Source organism: Macaca fascicularis, chromosome 10 (assembly GCF_037993035.2).
Source record: "Macaca fascicularis isolate 582-1 chromosome 10, T2T-MFA8v1.1".
In the NCBI taxonomy this organism is placed as follows: domain Eukaryota; kingdom Metazoa; phylum Chordata; class Mammalia; order Primates; family Cercopithecidae; genus Macaca; species Macaca fascicularis.
Genome location: NC_088384.1, coordinates 19,794,849 through 19,811,521, shown reverse-complemented (window position 1 = coordinate 19,811,521; position 16,673 = coordinate 19,794,849). Strand labels below are relative to the sequence as shown.

At 43.7% G+C, this 16,673-nt stretch overlaps 1 protein-coding gene and 1 pseudogene across 47 annotated transcripts in view; both read left to right on the top strand.

The window, feature by feature from the left end:
- The window catches only part of DEPDC5 (DEP domain containing 5, GATOR1 subcomplex subunit), a 166,778-nt gene that overhangs the window by 67,878 nt on the left and 82,227 nt on the right, over positions 1–16,673 (top strand). For 20 of the 47 annotated variants that reach the window (XR_010578372.2, XR_010578374.1, XR_012418812.1 and 17 more), the window contains 4 exons: positions 613–748; positions 1,773–1,870; positions 12,943–13,008; positions 15,980–16,163. Coding sequence is in view for 41 of the 47 variants with exons in the window: in XM_074003904.1 (XP_073860005.1) it covers positions 613–748; positions 1,773–1,870; positions 12,943–13,008; positions 15,980–16,163 (484 nt within the window). In the remaining 6 variants the exon portion in view is untranslated. Of the gene's footprint in view, positions 1–612; positions 749–1,772; positions 1,871–9,843; positions 10,001–12,942; positions 13,009–15,979; positions 16,164–16,673 lie in introns of those variants that run through there. The other 27 variants (XM_074003906.1, XM_074003905.1, XM_074003916.1 and 24 more) reach the window with 5 other exon arrangements.
- On the top strand, positions 16,246–16,346 carry LOC123567331 (U6 spliceosomal RNA; annotated as a pseudogene).

The following is a 16,673-nucleotide window of genomic DNA, read 5'->3' as shown; positions in this document are numbered from 1 at the left end:
TTGCCTCTTGCGGGTTTGGAGTTTCACAGGTATCATTTCATCTACCCAGGTGCCCTCTTCCTTCAACCGCTGTTAACTTTGTTGAACACTTAGCTCTTCAACTTCTCTTTCCCTAGGAAGCCTTGTTTTGTAGACTTGACTAATTCTAATTTATCTCCTACTCTGCCTTTTTTGCACTTAAACATCTTCTGCTTCTTAGAATCACAGTTGTTACTCTGCTAGGTATTAACAGAGTCATTTGGTGTTTCACTTGTATTTCCCTCTTACTGAGTTTGTGTTAGCCCTCCTGGCAAGGGTCCATGCCTCCTATACTTGTATATTTCACTGTGGTGACTCAGTTGACACACATGAGACAGAATATCCTAAAATTTTCTTAACAGATTAGACAGGATGATAAAGGCCCGGCCCCTTAGTAGGATGGGTCCCGCTCAGAAGAGCAGGTGTCCTCTGGGAGCCAGAGGGTCCCTTGTATAACGTTCTTCTGTGGTGTGTTCTTCTTTCAATCTCACCAACATCTGTATCCCAGTAGCTGGAAAGAAGGGAGAGTATAGTTAAGTGCACAGCACTAGCTATCAGGTGGGAATGATGCTCAGTGGTTCTTTATCTGGGTAGGACCATCCGGAGAAGCCATCCAGATCCACCACCAGACCCGACAGAATATGGCGGAGCTGCAAGGCAGTGGGCAGAGGGACCCAACTCATTCCTCTGCAGAGCTGCTGGAGTTAGCATATCATGAAGCTGCTGGAAGGTGAGGATGTGCACAGGGCTCTGGAAGGTAACCTGAGAACACTCTCCAGCATCCAGGACAATGTGCAGAACAGACTATTGACAAAATGTTTAGAAGACTTGAAAAGACGGTATGAGATCAGGGCCTTCCTTTGTTGCCCAGTGTCATTCCCTTCACTTGGTGAAGGGCAAAGCAAACAGCCTGACATTTTTGTCTGAGATGTTACCTAGGCCCTGTTTTAGGTTTATCTTGAATCCAAAACACACTTTGTAAACCTCAAACGTGGGTTTTTCTAAACCTCAGTCAAAGATGAATCCGAGAGAGGAAATTCTTTGGATTTGGAATGCTGGGACAGGAGATTCATGCTGTGTGTTTTGGGCAACCTCTCTATGACTTTTGTCATTTTGATTATTCAGAAATAAATCCCACTGTTGAGTTTAGAAGAAGTTAATGCTAAGAGCAATGGAAATGAAGGTTTATGTTTATAGAAAAACTCTTTTTGAACCAAAGCTCTGAATGTGTTACGAGCATCTAATGAGAGTCAGTGTAGGAGGAAAGTCATTTAAGCCTCGACAGGCATGAGCCTGGGTTACACCTGGACTCACTATTCCTCTTGCTTTAGAAAACACTTTGCAAAGTGCGGTCTTTGGCCCCTTTCAGTCACCTTGACACCCTAGGGGATAGATAAGGGATATGGGGAGGGCATGACCTTCTTAACCAGATGAACTCAGGTCCATATATTCAAGCACCTCACACCCATCCTTGTTTGTAAGAGGGAGGCATGGGGCAGACAGGGTGGGTGGTCTAGCTTGGTGGTGGGAAAGCAGCCGGGGTGCCAGGGTCACAGGAAACCAGCACTGACACACAAACCAAACACTGTGGCCTGGTGGCTTAAGATAAGGATTCCAGTGGCTGCCAGCTTGAGTGGCTGAATATTCAGGCCTGATTTTTATGAACCTACCCCCCACCCCCGGGATATAGGGTGAGCAGGAAAAAGAGATGATGATCTACATTAAGCCAGGTGGCTGGGCTCTGTTCTCTGCAGGCACAGCAATTCCCGCCAGCCTGGTGACGGCATGTCCTTCTTGAACTTCAGTGGAACAGAAGAACTTTCTGTCGGTCTGCTTAGCAACAGTGGTGCAGGTAACCAATCCAAGAGGTAATAGAGTTGGGATGTTTAGATCAGGCTCACATCTAGAAATGACACAGGGCCAGAAAAGCCGGGTCATGTCTATTTTGGGATCATTTCAGCCACACTTTTGGGTGACCTATTTAGAAGCAGTGCTCTATAATGCATGGAATTATAAAATGGGCTGCACGTTACATTTTTAGCTGAGAACATGTTGGTCAAGCCACATTTATCATCATTCTGTCACGGAGTCGTGATTGAGGGCTGCTTAGGAGCATGTTGAGGGCAACACCACGGACAGAGCTGGAGTGGTCTGTCCTCTAGAGGGGCTTTTGGTTGTCAGGGGCAATGGGGGGCAAACCCACCTCCATAACTGGAGAGACCCAGAGGAGAACAATATGTGTCCAGTTTTAAGACCAGAAAAGAGAAGGGTTGCGTAGTTGCTTAGAGAAGTGAGCATGCACCAGGACTGGGCGCAGTGGCTCATGTCTGTAATCCTAACACTTTGGGAGCCTGAGGTGGGTGAATCACTTGAGGTCAGGAGTTCGAGACCAGCCTGGCCAGCATGGTAAAACCCCATCTCTACCAAAAACACAAGAAAATTAGCCAGGCATGGTGGCACACACCTGTAGTCCCAGCTATTGGGAAGGCTGAAGCAGGAGAATCTATTGAACCTGGGAGGCAGAGGTTGTAGTGAGCCAAGATTGTGCTGTTGTACTCCAGCCTGGGCTACACAGCGAGACTCCATCTCAAAAAAAAAAAAAAGAGAAGTGACATGTACCAAAGACTTGAAGGGTAGAATTTGGTTGGGTAGACAGTTAGAAGGTGAAGTTTCAGGGTGGATGGGGGAAGCAGTATGAAATTGGTTTGGTATGATACTTTGGTTTTATGCTTTTTGGAAATACTTTTATATCTATTGTCTTATCTGATCACCCCAGTGGGTGATCAAAATATATTTAAGTTATTAAATATATTTTGTACATGGGCAACTTAATGTCCAAAGAAGTAGAAATATTAAACTAACCTCTCAAACCAATAGCCAGGTATCCTGACTCAGGCTGCTGTCCTCTTTTCATGACATTGTTCAGAGTACCTTTAAGGGGTAGGGTAACATGAGCTTGGATCAGTACGGGCAGCATTTGTGGAGCCTCAGAGGACAGATATTGTACAAAATGAGTGTGAAAAACATTAAAACATTAAAAAAATTGGGCTACTATGTTATGCTTTAGTGTTCTGTAAGCTAACTTGAATTTCTAAAATGTAGCTTAAGAAAGGTGTCATTACTGGGCACGGTGGCTCACATCTGTAATCCTCGCACTTTGGGAGGCCGAGGCGGGTGGATCACCTGAGGTTCGAGACCAGTCTGGTCAACGTGGTGAAACCCCGTCTCTACTAAAAATACAAAAATTAGCCAGGTGTGGTGGCATCCCAGCTGCTTGGGAGGTTGAGGCAGGAGAATTGCTTGAACTTGGGAGGCAGAGGTTGCAGTGAGTCGAGATTGTGCCACTGCATTCCAGCCTGGGCGACAGAGCAAGACTTTGTCTCAAAAAGAAAAAAAAGAAAGGTGTCGTGAAAATGAAGTTATATCAAGTTGGTTGATGATATTTTCTTTTATTCATTGGTAGGTTCATCCAACAATACTCCTAGAGGCCTATGTCTAAGGCTAGGAAACTGGATTGGCAGTAAGAGAATCCCTAAATGATTATTATTTCATTTATTAATTCATTAACATATTTTTTTGGTTAACCTACTCACCAGCATTAATTTATTTTAGATGAGAAAACACATTGAATAAAAATGTAGGGATAGGAAGACACTGTGTCCCTGTACTCAGAGGGCTGAAAATGTTACCTCTGGCTGCCAGATTATTTGAAAGTACCTTCAGGAGGTTAGAGAGGCAGTGTTTCTATTGCTTTGCTATGCCAAAGAGTCATTTTTAGGAACGCAGAGTTTGAGCCTCCCAGGCTGTTTGGGGTACAGTTGCACCGAGGAGGGCTACTCTGGGACTCATTGGACTGTACTTGAACTAGTTTCACTGGTTAACTGAAGCAGGGGGAATTACAGGTTCTGATAGTAGCAGCACCAGAATGTACCCAGGTAGTCTTGGAAGTTGTTTGGGGCCTGGGATAGCTCAGGTAGACCAGTTAATTCCCCAGAAAATTTGTTTTAGAATTTTAAAATCATTTTGGGGAAAAGAAGTTTCAAAGAATCTTTATTTGGGGATGGTTGTGGAAGATTTTAACATGACACCATTGTGTGAGCTAAGGGTTCCCTGGCATACTCAAGTTGGAAAAGCATTTGCTGTAACCTGAAGCTCTGGCTCAGCCTTCTCTTGGGCTTCTGAGCTGTAGGTGTGTCCACCTGATGGACCTCTCTGCTCAGATGGTCCCCAAGTACCTCATCCTTAATGCATTGACAGCCAAACTCATATCTCCCTGTTCCCCAGCCCATGCCTCCTCTTCTGCTCCTCCTTTCTTCTGACTGGCTCCTCACTTCCATTCTCACTGCATTGTTCACACTCCTGTCATTTGTGGCCAGGATTATTGCAGTAGCCTTCAAAATGATCTTCCTGCTCTGTTCTCATCCCTTCTGATTTGTAGTCCGTACTGTCACTGATGTTTCCAGATGCAGATCTGATCAGCCACTCCTTCCCACATGTAAACCCTTCCATGGCTCTTCATGGCTATGGTGTTGATCATCACCTGGCTCCTGTCTGTGCTTGTATCTTCACCTGCCTCCTCTTCCACATGGTACTGCAGGTAGAAAGAGTGCAGGCTCCAGGATCTTAGGGCATGAGGCCTGACTCCACGTCATGAGCACTGAAGCCCTCAGGCCAGTTACTACACTAATTTCTGGGTATCTCAGTGTCTTCATCATGAAGAGATTGACTTTTTTTTTTTTTTTGAGAAGGATACTTACTGTCACCCAGACTGGAGTGCAGTGGTGCGATCTCAGCTCTCTGCAACCTCTGCCTCCCGGGTTCAAGTGATTCCCCTGCCTCAGCCTCCCAAGTGGCTGGGAGTACAGGTGTGCACTACCACCCCCAGCTAATTTTTATATTTTTAGTAGAGATGGGGTCTTGCCATGTTGGCCAGGCTGGTCTCAAACTACTGGCCTCATCTGATCTGCCCATCTCAGCCTCGCGAAGTGCTGGGATTACAGGCATGAGCCACCACACCTGGCTGGAGATTGACTATTAAATGTGATAATCCACATACATTCTTAGGACAGTGCTGACATCCGTGGTGAGCACTCAACAAGTAGGAGCTGTTGTTGTTGTCATTACAATAACATATTTTGTATTCCAGGCATTTCTTGTGCCTCCTGAAAAGAACTGTGTCCTCGTGTTCCTTTGCATAGATAAGTTCCTCTCTATAGAATATGCTTCTTCCCTGTCTTTAACCCCTGATTCTGACTGGCAGGCATCAACTCAGTCTTTATGATTCAGCTCCAACAATACCTCTTCTTTGAAGCCTGCCCTTTCCTTCCCATGTCCTCCCAGAATGTGTTAGGCATGTTTCCACACAGCTTCATATGCATAACCCAATTGTACAACTTGGCATGTCATGATCCCACTGCTTGTTTCCATGTCTGTCTCCTCAGTAGACTGAAAGCGCTTATCTTTATTCATTTTCTCCACTCAATGTTTAACACATTTATGGACAAATGAATTTATATTTCCAAGACCAAGCTGCCATATGTGAGAAAAATTTGAATAACACACAAAATTATTGTTTAATTGGTATGCGAGTATTTAATTATACAGAGTCTTTTTTTTTTTTAGAGACAAGGTCTTGCTCTGTTGTCCAGGCTAGAGTACAGTAGCATGATCTCACTGCAGCCTCACCTTTTGGGATCCTTTCACCTCAGCATCCCAAATTGTTGGGACTACAGGCACATACCACCACACCTGGCTTAATTATGTGTGTGTGTGTGTGTGTGTGTGTGTGTGTGTGTGTGTGTGTATATATGCCCTGAATGTTTGGCGTCTCATAGATGGTGGGGGCTCCTGGGGTTGTTTTTTAGTCAGAGTGATACTGTGAAGTGGGGTCATCTTTTCCCTTTCCCAGTCCCCTTATATAACCAATAGCATGTGTTTTCAAAGGGGTTAGTGGTCATCAAGAGGTGATCTATAGCCACATGGGAACTGGACTCCCATCTTTGACCTTATGCCACCTGATCAATTATGTTAATGAGCCACTGAACGAAATTAGATAAAATTATTCAAATTTTAATAACCATATATCGCACATTAATTGGTTATAACCATATGCAAAACCAACCAATTAATGTCAGATCTTCAGGATATATCCATAGTCTTACTTCCATCAGTCTCAGCCTGGCGTAAGGTGCCATCATCTTTTGCCTGGATGTGGTAGCCTGTTACCTGGTCTTGGCTTCCTCCCTTGCCCTTCCATATCGTTTATTTTCAACACAACAAATCAGAGTGACCTTTCTAAAATAGAATTTGGATTATGAACTTTTCTGTACAAAATTTTCCAAGGGCTTAACTCACTTGGAGTAAAAGCCAAGGCATTATGGTGGCGGATAGACCCCTCATGTCATGTGGCTGCTTGTTACACTCAGTCCTCATCTCCTGCTTTCTCCCTCTCACTTCACTTTGGAGGTTCCCCAGAGAGATCAGGCTCACTCTGAATCTCAGGTCCTTCCTCTTGTTCTCCCCTCGCTGTGCCCTTATTCCAGAGAGCATCATGGCTAGGGTCTATATGTCTGCATTTGCCCAGAACAGGCCTGGTTTGAATTTGTTGACCCAGATGACTATTAATAGTGTCCCCTTCCAGTCTCAGAGGTGTCCCGTATTGAATGATAAATGATGTAGCCACCCTACCCACAGCTGGCTCTCTCACTTCCTTTAGGTCTTGCCTGAACTGCCATATTTTACCTCAGTACTCCCTAACCATCTTCTCTACCTCATATTTCTCCATTGTGCCACCTGGCATACTAGATTTTTAAATTTTGTAATTTTTTTATTGTAAGTTCCATGACTATCAGCATTTTTGTTTTGTTCATGACTGTATTCCCAGAGCTAAAAACAGCTCCTGGTGGCCGGGCGCAGTGGCTCACGCCTGTAATCCCAGCATTTTGGGAGGCCGAGGGCGGGCGGATCACCTGAGGTCGGGAGTTTGAGACCAGCCTAACCAACATGGAGAAACCCGTCTCTACTAAAAATACAAAATTAGCTGGGCGTGGTGGCACATGCCTGTAATCCCAGCTACTTATGAGGCTAAGGCAGGAGAATCACTTTGAACCCGGGAGGCAGAGGTTGTGGTGAGCCGAGATTGTGCCATTGCACTCCAGCCCAGGCAACAAGAGCAAAACTCCATCTCAAAAAAAAAAAAACCAGTTCTTGGCACATAATAGGTAGTTGAATGAATGCTAAAAATCTTCTGAGGTTAGCTTTGTCTCTACTGAAGCATGATTTAATTTTTCTCTAATGCTTTTCTTTCTTATAACCTTTCTGAACAGTTAACTAGATTCCTTTTTTTCAAAGACTTTGGTAGTCTTTTTCTCCTTGCTTGGTTTGTAAGTGACTTTCCTTTCAAGCCATCCACAATTTTCATGGAATATGTTTTGCTTTCCTCAAACTCACTAAACTCTTACCCATTCCAGAAATGTGTATTGAACTCTAGGCACTGTGCTAAGGCCTGAGAAGAAACAAAAACTATTAAAACACTGACTCTGCCGACCTCAGGGAGCTCTGGCTCCTCATGCACTTGGGATTCTCTTTCAAGCAATTCCCATGTGGGGTAACAACAATGAAAGGAAAGCCCTCTTGTGGGGAGTTGGACTGTGAATGGTTTCAGTAATACAGTGTGGTTTGAACATGTGATCTCTGCTAAATGAGGATGTGCTAGATGAGAGAGTGTGCTGTGATGAAAACAACCAGGATCAGAATTCCCCCTGCTCCTCACTGGGCTTTCGAGCTGAGGCTCAGGTTCTTCATCTGTGTATTGGACATAAAGATCCTCCCCTTCCTGACTGCCTGTCCCACAGAACGGTTGTCCAGATCAAAAGTAGGTTGGGTACATTACGGGCTAGATTACCACATTGAGTCCTTGTTTTGGAACAAGGTAGGGTCTGAATTCACAACTGGTTAACATTTCATTCATTAAAAAATCAGAGAAGACTGGCGCGGTGGCTCACGCATGTTATCCCAGCACTTTTGAGAGGCCGAGGTGGGTGGATCACTTGAAGTCAGGAGTTCAAGACCAGCCTGACCAACATGGTGAAACCCTGCCTCTATTAAAAATACAAAAATTAGCTGGGCGTGCTGGCGGGCGCGTGTAAGCCCAGCTACTTGGGAGACTGAGGCAGGAGAATCGCTAGAACCCGGGAGGTGGAGGTTGCAGTGAGCCAAGATCATGCCACTGTACTCAGCCTGGGTGACAAGAGTGAGACTCCATCCCAGGGGGAAAAAAAAAATCAGAGAAAAATCCAAACAGGGAAACCTTATCTGTGACCGTACCTTCACCTCTCCAGGCTTGATGGTTTGCACCATCTGCAGTCTCTCAAGCGTGACTCAGTCTTTCTCCTGCATTTGGACGTGATTCATATGTGAATCATGATTCACAGGAGTAACATCTCTGTGGGTTTCCCTCCCAGCCCTGTAGAATTTCATTTGAAGCGTTGTTAGTGGGGACCTGGTAGCTGCAGTCTTCAATTATTTTTCACCCTGCTGCCCAGCAGAGACAGGGCAGTTGGTGTGACTGGGCAGACAGTTTTTATCCCTCTGTATCTTTAACTGGGCACCATTTTAGAAGGCTTGCTAGTAAATGTCTTCCTTTATTGGAGGTAGATTGAAAAAGCAAGTAAGTGGATGCCATGTTTTCTTTCTCTTTAGTGTTGAGACTTAGAATCTGCAACTTGATATTTGTGTTGAATATTAGGTGGATGCAGTGTATTTGGCCTGAGAGCCAAAGTAAAAGTAACTCATAGCACACTGAGACTGGATGGAAGGACCTCCGTCATTTCTCCAGGCCAGGTCAGTTTTTTTTATGGGTAATTGCCGCCTCTGTAGCCCAGAGAAGAGAAACCACTCGCCCCAGGCATAGGCTTCTCGATGTGGGCTTGGAACTGGCCCTAGAGGCTCCACACTGAGTAACCTTTTTGACCTTGAGGTTTTCAACCAAAGAACACATTCACAATTCTGAACAGATGTCAAAAGAGACAGAGCTGAGATGACTCTTACCAGCCTTGGCTCCCCAAGTGGTATGTCTGGCTTTGAACTTTTGAGTGTGAGACTTCATTCCCAAATGTTGGGTTGGAACAGAGCTGGCTGAGCATGAGGTTTCACCTCCATCATTGCAGGGTGGTGGGGCTCTTCATATGCCAACAGCAAGTCTGTATGACTGAAAATAAGATCTCAAAGAGCCAGTGGGAAAGGCACTGTGTTGGGCTTGAATTGCAAGGAAACTGTGTGTGAGTAGCTTCCTGGAAATCCTTAAAATATTTGTTTATACGTATAATAGCTTCCTGGAAGTCCTTAAAATATTTGCTTTTTCGGAGTGTGTGTGTACGTGTGTGTGTGTGTGTGTGTGTCTGTGTGTGTGTGTAGTTAGGTAGGTAGGTGTGTCCACCAGAGATGGCACAGATCTACTTTTGGCCTAGGATTCAAAGCTGCTCTGATAAGTTGAACTATTCCTTTTTTTTTCTTTTCTTTTCTTTTGAACTGTTTATTAGTGTAAGAATTTGAGTTGTCTTGCAGACCACGTCTAGAACAGGTTTTCTTTAAAAACAAAAACAGGTGATCAAATGAGCAAACTTGGCAGCCAAACCTGGGAGGTGATATAGTAACAATTCTCTTATTGCTCAGAGTGTTTTGCAAATGCCAGTTTGCCTTCATACCACTTCTCAAGCTGAATAAGAAAATCCACCTCGTTGCTTCTTTATAATCATGCTTTATATTTGCATGAAAATGAAAGTTGTCAGCCAAGTGTTTTTTTTTTTTTTTTTTTCCCCAGAAAATTTAGCTCCAAGTGGCTTTTGGCTATTGACAAAGAACAGATAACATTTCAGCAGCTAAAAATTGGTGCCCCAGATGGATAGTCAAGAAATAGAGCATCTGTAAAGTTGAGCAGAAAGAATCTAAATGCAGGTTCCACCTACTTACTGTGAGATCTTCAGTAAGTTGCTTAACTTCTCTGTGCCTCAGTTTCTTTATCTGTGGAAAAGGATCATACCTACCTCATATCTACTCTTGGTGTGGGTTTGAATGAAATGAAATACTGTATTTGTCTGACTTAATACATTGTATCTTCTAGTATAATGACTAGTAATTTTAAAAAATCTGCTCCAAGCATTTCCAAAAGAAAAGTCCTAAAATTGTTTTGGCTAGGTGGTGTCATCTTTATTTTTATTTTTATTTTTACTTTTTTCCAGACAGAGTCTTGCTCTGTGGCCCAGGCTGGAGTGCAGCAACGTGATCTCGGCTCACTGCAACCTCAGCCTTCCAGGTTCAAGTGCTTCTCCTACCTCAGCCTCCCGAGTAGCTGAGATTACAGGCACCCACCACCACGCCCAGCTAATTTTTGTATTTTTAGTAGAGATGAGGTTTCACCATGTTGGCCAGGCCGGTCTCGAACTTCTGACCTTCAGTGATCCCCCCACCTTGGCCTCCCAAAGTGCTGGGATTACAGACGTGAGCCACCATGCTCAGCCCATCTTTTTAAATTAAAAAATATATATATGTTTTAAAATTTATGTCCAGTAAAATGTACTGTATTTAGTGTACAGTTCTGTGAATTTTGACAAACGGATAGAGTTGTATACCTACCAACAAACACATCAAGATAAGAAAATTTCCATCACCTCCCAAAATTCCGTTGTGCTATTGCTTTGTACTCAGTCTCTCTGCCTGTCCTCTGGCAACCACTGATCTGTTCTCTGTCCTTCTGGTTTTGCCTTTCCCAGCATGTAACGTACATGGAATCATACAGTATGTAGTTTTTTGAGTCTGGCTTATTTCAGTCACCATATTGCATTTGAGAGATTCATCCACGTTGTCACGTGTCAGTAGTTGCCTCCTTTTTATTGCTGGGTAGTATGCTATTGTATAGATGAGCTGCAATTTGTTTATCCTTCCCCCAGTTGAAAGATAATTGGGCTGTTTCCAGGTTTTGGCGACTATGAATAAGACTTCTATAAATGTTTACATGTTTTTATATGAACAAAGGTTTTGTATGAACTTAAGTTTTCATTTTTCTTGTATAAATTTTTAGGAGTAGATTGCTGGGTCAAATGGTAAATCTACTGTTTTCAAAAGTGGTGTGCCAGTTCCTTTGCTGTCAGCAATGTATAAGGCTTTCAGTTGTTCCATATCCTTGTCAGCACTTGGTATGTCCAGTCATTTTCATCATTCAAATAGGCATGTAGTGGTATCTTACTGCACTTTTTGTGTTTGTTTGTTTTGAGGCGGGGTCTTGCGCTTTCATCCAGGCAGGAGTGCAGTGGCACAGTCACAGCTCACTGCAACCTTGGACTTCTGGGCACAAGCAATCCTCCTGCCTTAGCCTCCCGGAGTGGCTGCGAACACAGGCGCATGCCACCATGCCTGGCTAATCCCTGTGCTTTTAATTTGCTGTTTCCTTAATGACTACTGAGTTAAGCATCTTTTAATATACTTATGTTCCTTTTGCATATGTCATTTGTCCTTTTCTCATTGGGTTGTTTGTTTTCTTGCTTTTGAATTTGAGAGTTCCCTATGTCTTCTGGATGCAAGTCCTTTGCCAGATACATGATTTGCAAGTGCTTTCTCTCATGTTGTAGATTGTTTTTTCAAAGCTTTCACAAGAAATTTATAAATACTTGTTCTTGTTATAAAATATTCAAATGACCCAGAAGTATTTGCCTCCTATCCCTTCCTCCAGCTTTCTTCTCAGTTAGCCACTGTTGAACGTTTAGTAAGCATCTTTCCAGTCCTTTTTTTTTTTTTTTTTTTTTTTTGAGACGGAGTCTCGCTCTGTGGCCCAGGCTGGAGTGCAGTGGCCGGATCTCAGCTCACTGCAAGCTCCGCCTCCCGGGTTTACGCCATTCTCCTGCCTCAGCCTCCCGAGTAGCTGGGACTACAGGTGCCCGCCACCTCGCCTGGCTAGTTTTTTGTATTTTTTAGTAAAGACGGGGTTTCACCGTTTTAGCCAGGATGGTCTCGATCTCCTGACCTCGTGATCCGCCCGTCTCGGCCTCCCAAAGTTTCCAGTCCTTTTTAAAAAATATTTTTATGTATCTTAAGTAGAGATGGAGTCTCACTCTATCACCCAGGCTGGAGAGCAGTGGAGTGATTATAGCTTGCCACAGCCTTGAACTCCTGGCCTTGTTAGCCACCATGCTTAACCTCAGTTCTTTTTATGGCATCATAATTTTCTAGTAAATAAATGTTTTGAAAGGGACATGTAAGTACTGATAGATGTGCTTTAAAATTAATTGTGTTACTCGATAGTCAATAAATTGCATTTCAAAGAATCTTCCGGTGTTTCCTTTCAGCCCATTTATAGGTAAAATCATTGTTTTTATGTTAAAGTAGTGAGTTTTGATGTCCTGTGTCATATTTTAGAAAGCTATGATTTGGGGAAGAAAATTCCAGAAGATAAGGATGGCTGATGAGTGGATTAAATTTAAATAGGTCATTTTGTTTTATTTTATATATATTTTTAGAGACAGGGTCTCTCTCACTCTGTTGTCGCCCAGGTTGGAATGCAGTGGCACGATCAGAGCTCACTGTAAAAATAGGTCATTTATATTCACTAAAGATTGCTCTAATTAGTTGAAATGACTTTGAAATGTGTCCATTTTATTAAAATAAGTGGCAGGTTGCTCGTGTTTATGTGATGTCTTTTAGCAAAGAATGATACCAGTACCTCAGAGTAAAGTTCTGGCTCATTCCCAATTTTAGATTGATCATTTTTCTTTGATTGATTATTTTGTACTGTTTGAAATACTCAGCACAGAATTTGCACTTGGTTCACATTTTTATTTTTAGCTCCAATTTTGGCCTTTTTCAACCATAACTGGTCAGAACGCTTTTGCGGAGTGAGCCTTCTTAAGACAAGCTGTTTTTATCTTTCCATAGGTATGAATCCTAGGACCCAGAATAAGGATTCTCTAGAGGACAGTGTTTCTACCTCTCCAGACCCAAGTAAGAGGGGGCAGCTGACTGGGGAAAGGGGTAGACAGGGAGTGTGGGGTGGTCAGAGCATGAGGAAAGAGATGGAAGCCCTGTGGGAAGTGAATGGTCTTGAGGTCCATATATCTCGGGGGTATGGGAAGGTGATGTGGTGAGGGAGGACTTTCTGGACTCTGTGATGGAAAGTGAGGGGGGTGTGAATGAATGACCTGTTTTGGAGGGTGATTCAGGGGCACCTGGGAAAGGTAGCAGATTCCCTCTAAGGCCCCCATGCTGGTCCAGAGCTGGCCTTCACCCTTAAATGCCTAATGATATCTCCATGAAAAAGTTGGAAAGACGTAATAGGCTGTTACTAGAATCATTTGCCTGCCTGTAGTTGAAATATTTGGCTGATTTGCATTCCTTTTGATCATCTTTTTAAATAGCTATGTAGTAAGAGAATGTCTAAATATCTATAATAATAAAATAGCAGAGAAAATCCTACCACTTGATAAACTTAGCTGTGACCAATGGATATATATCACTGAGTCTTTTTGTCCCCACCTTTTGTTTTTTTTGTTTTTTTTTGTTTTTTTGTTTTTTAAGACAGTGTCTTGCTCTGTTGCCCAGGCTGGAGTGCAGTGGTGCACTGCAACATCTGCCTCCCAAGTTCAAGTGATTCTTCTGCCTCAGCCTCTTGAGTAGCTGAGATTACAGGCGTGCACCACCACGCCCGGCTAACTTTTGTGTTTTTAGTAGAGACAGGGTTTCACCATGTTGGTTAGGCTGGTCTTGAACTCCTGACCTCGTGATCCGCCCACCTTGGCCTCCCAAAGTGCTCTGATTACATGAGCCACCTCGCCCAGCCTTTGTCCCCACTTAATAATCCTTTTCCCCTATTTGTTCAGGTCCTTCCTAGCAGTCATTTGTAATGGCAACATTAAGCACATTACTGTATCTTGGTTTTAGTAATCATTTCTTATTAGTGACCATTTGGATGGCTTTCTGCTTTTTAGCCACAGCGTATAATGTAGGTATGATAATACCTGGTGAGCTGAGCACAGTGGCTCATGCCAGTAATCACAGCACTTTGGGAGGCTGAGGTGGGTGGATCACTTGAGCCCAGAAGTTTGAGACCAGCCCGGACAATATAGTGAGACCCTGTCTCTATTAAATTAAAAGTTAATAATAATACATAATACATGGTGCAACAGCATTTTTTGGTTAAAGTCTTTGGATTACATTCCCCAAAGTATGGCTGGCAGACTGACTATTTTCCAAAAAGCTGCCAGCAATGAATAGATGATCCTGTTTCTCTACAACCGTGTCACCGGAGTTTGTTACCTGTGTTCATCATTGTTATTTTAGTGGTTCTGAGGTGTGGAACTTCCTCAGAGTCCTTCTTTTCAGGACCAGAAGATACTGGGGTTAGAAAAGAGACTGCACTCTTTTCCTAGAGACAGAACACCCTTAGACTTACATTCAGCATCCTTTCTCGTCATGGGATCTCGAACTAAGTATATGAACTGTCTGTCTTGTTGTGTGCCCAGCAGAAAGCATTTCTACAAGATTTTTATAATCCTGAGGGTCAGAAGGCTGATGAGGGCCAGGATGATCTAAGAGGACATAAAGATCGAACTGTCTTCTGTTTCTGGCTTCCCCACTGGGGCTTTGATCAGGTCCTCATCTTCTGTTCTAACCAGGAAGTAGAAACAAGCTTACCTCCTTGGCTGCCATATAGAAAAATGGAGATGATTAATTAGGCTATTGCGGACTATGTTTTGGATTCCTGAATTATTAATGAGTTAATAAGGCCTGTGTAGAGCATGAGTTAGATCTGTTGCAGGCTAAATCATCTTCCCCAAGTCAGTGGTGCCATGTGGGGCATCTTTCTGCTGCGACTTAGCACATAAATTTTGTTATTCATTGATGGAAGGGCTGATGAGGCAGCAGGGGCTACATTACATTGTAAGCTGTTAGCATGGTACAAAAATAAGGCGTATGAATGTCCCATTCAGAACTCAGAGATAAAGCCTTAGAGTTTTTCGACTTCATATTGCTCCCTTCTTTGGAGAGTTAAAAGATAGTCTTCACTTAAATTACTTAAAGAGGTAACTGCCCTATTATTTTAACTGAGTGAAGCTCAACCAGGGAGGATTTTCCTAACCAGGGGGGATTTCCCTCCCCAGTGGAACATGTCAATGCCTACAGACATTTCTGGTTTTCACAATTAGGGGATGCCACTGGCATCTAGTGAGTAGAGTCCAAGGATGCTGCTGCAGTACCCAGGACAGCCCCCACAACAAAGAATTATCTGGTTCAAAGTCTCTGTTGTTGCCGAGGCTGAGAAACCCTGCTTTAACTGAGGAGCAGGCAATTCGGGACAGATCCGTGTGGTCAGGCCTGCTCTGCTAACTGCAGCTTTCATTTTTGGATTATTAAATGCTGTCTCTTAAAGTTCCAGCCTCCTAACTTTCCCAGATATCCTTACTCGATTTTTCCTCCCAACCTTTTGGATCTGTTACTTATTTTTGCAGTGCTAGAAGTATTCCTTATTTCTGCTACTGTATGCTGTTTGCTCCCAAGCCAGGCTGAGCTCCCATCCTTTCCCCACCCAGCCACTCTGCAGTCCTTGGGAGAGGCTCACGCTTGGGCCTCCCTGCTCTTGGAACGTTGATGTGCTTCGACATGTAATTCTGCCTGCCCTGCAGTAATCTCACCTGCATTGCGGCTGTAGCTCACAATCAGCAGAAAATGAAAAGTATCAGCTGTGAATCCCATTTGCATGATGGGACTGGATAAGCATGTGCACTGCATTGTCTAACAAACTCTGTTTCTCTCTCTTTCTCCCTCCCCTACCCTCTTTCTTCCCAATCCTGTCAATTTTATCATTTTCACCATGAACTGTTTTCCCCACCCTTCCCTCCCCTTTCCTCCCCTGACCCCCCATCCCACACTTGCCATGGTGACCACATGTACCTTTTCCCCCTGTTACGTGAGGCAGTTCTGACACTGTCTGCTCCCCCTGTAGTGCCAGGCTTCTGTTGCACAGTTGGAGTGGACTGGAAGTCTCTCACTACTCCGGCGTGCCTCCCCCTCACCACCGACTACTTCCCTGACCGCCAGGGCCTGCAGAATGACTACACAGAGGGCTGTTATGATCTCCTTCCAGAAGCAGACATCGACAGGTCAGTGTCAGAGAAAAAGGCACTTGGCTTGGTTTGTGAGGGTTTCAGATATATCCCACACATACATCAGAACACTGAGTTTGTGCTCACTTCAGCAACACATATATTAAAATTGGAAAGACATAGAGAAGATTAGCATGGCCATTAAATGAAAAATTTAAAAAAAACATTGAATTATATTTTATCTTTCTTTTTTTTCCTTTTTTTTTTTTTTAACTGAGACAGGGTCTCACTCTGTCACTCAGGTTGGAGTACAGTGGTATGATCACATCTCACTGCAACCTCGATCTCCTGAGTTTTAACAGTCTTTCCACCTCAGCCTCCTAAGTAGCTAGGAGTAGCTGAGAATGGCAGCACCACATCCAGCTAATTTTTGTATATTTTATAAAGACGCTCTTTTACCATATTGCCCAGGTTGGTCTTGAACTCCTGGGCTCAAGCCATCTGCCCAACTCTTGTGTCCCAAAGTGCTGGGATTACCACCTTGAGCCGCTGTGCCTGGCTGAACAC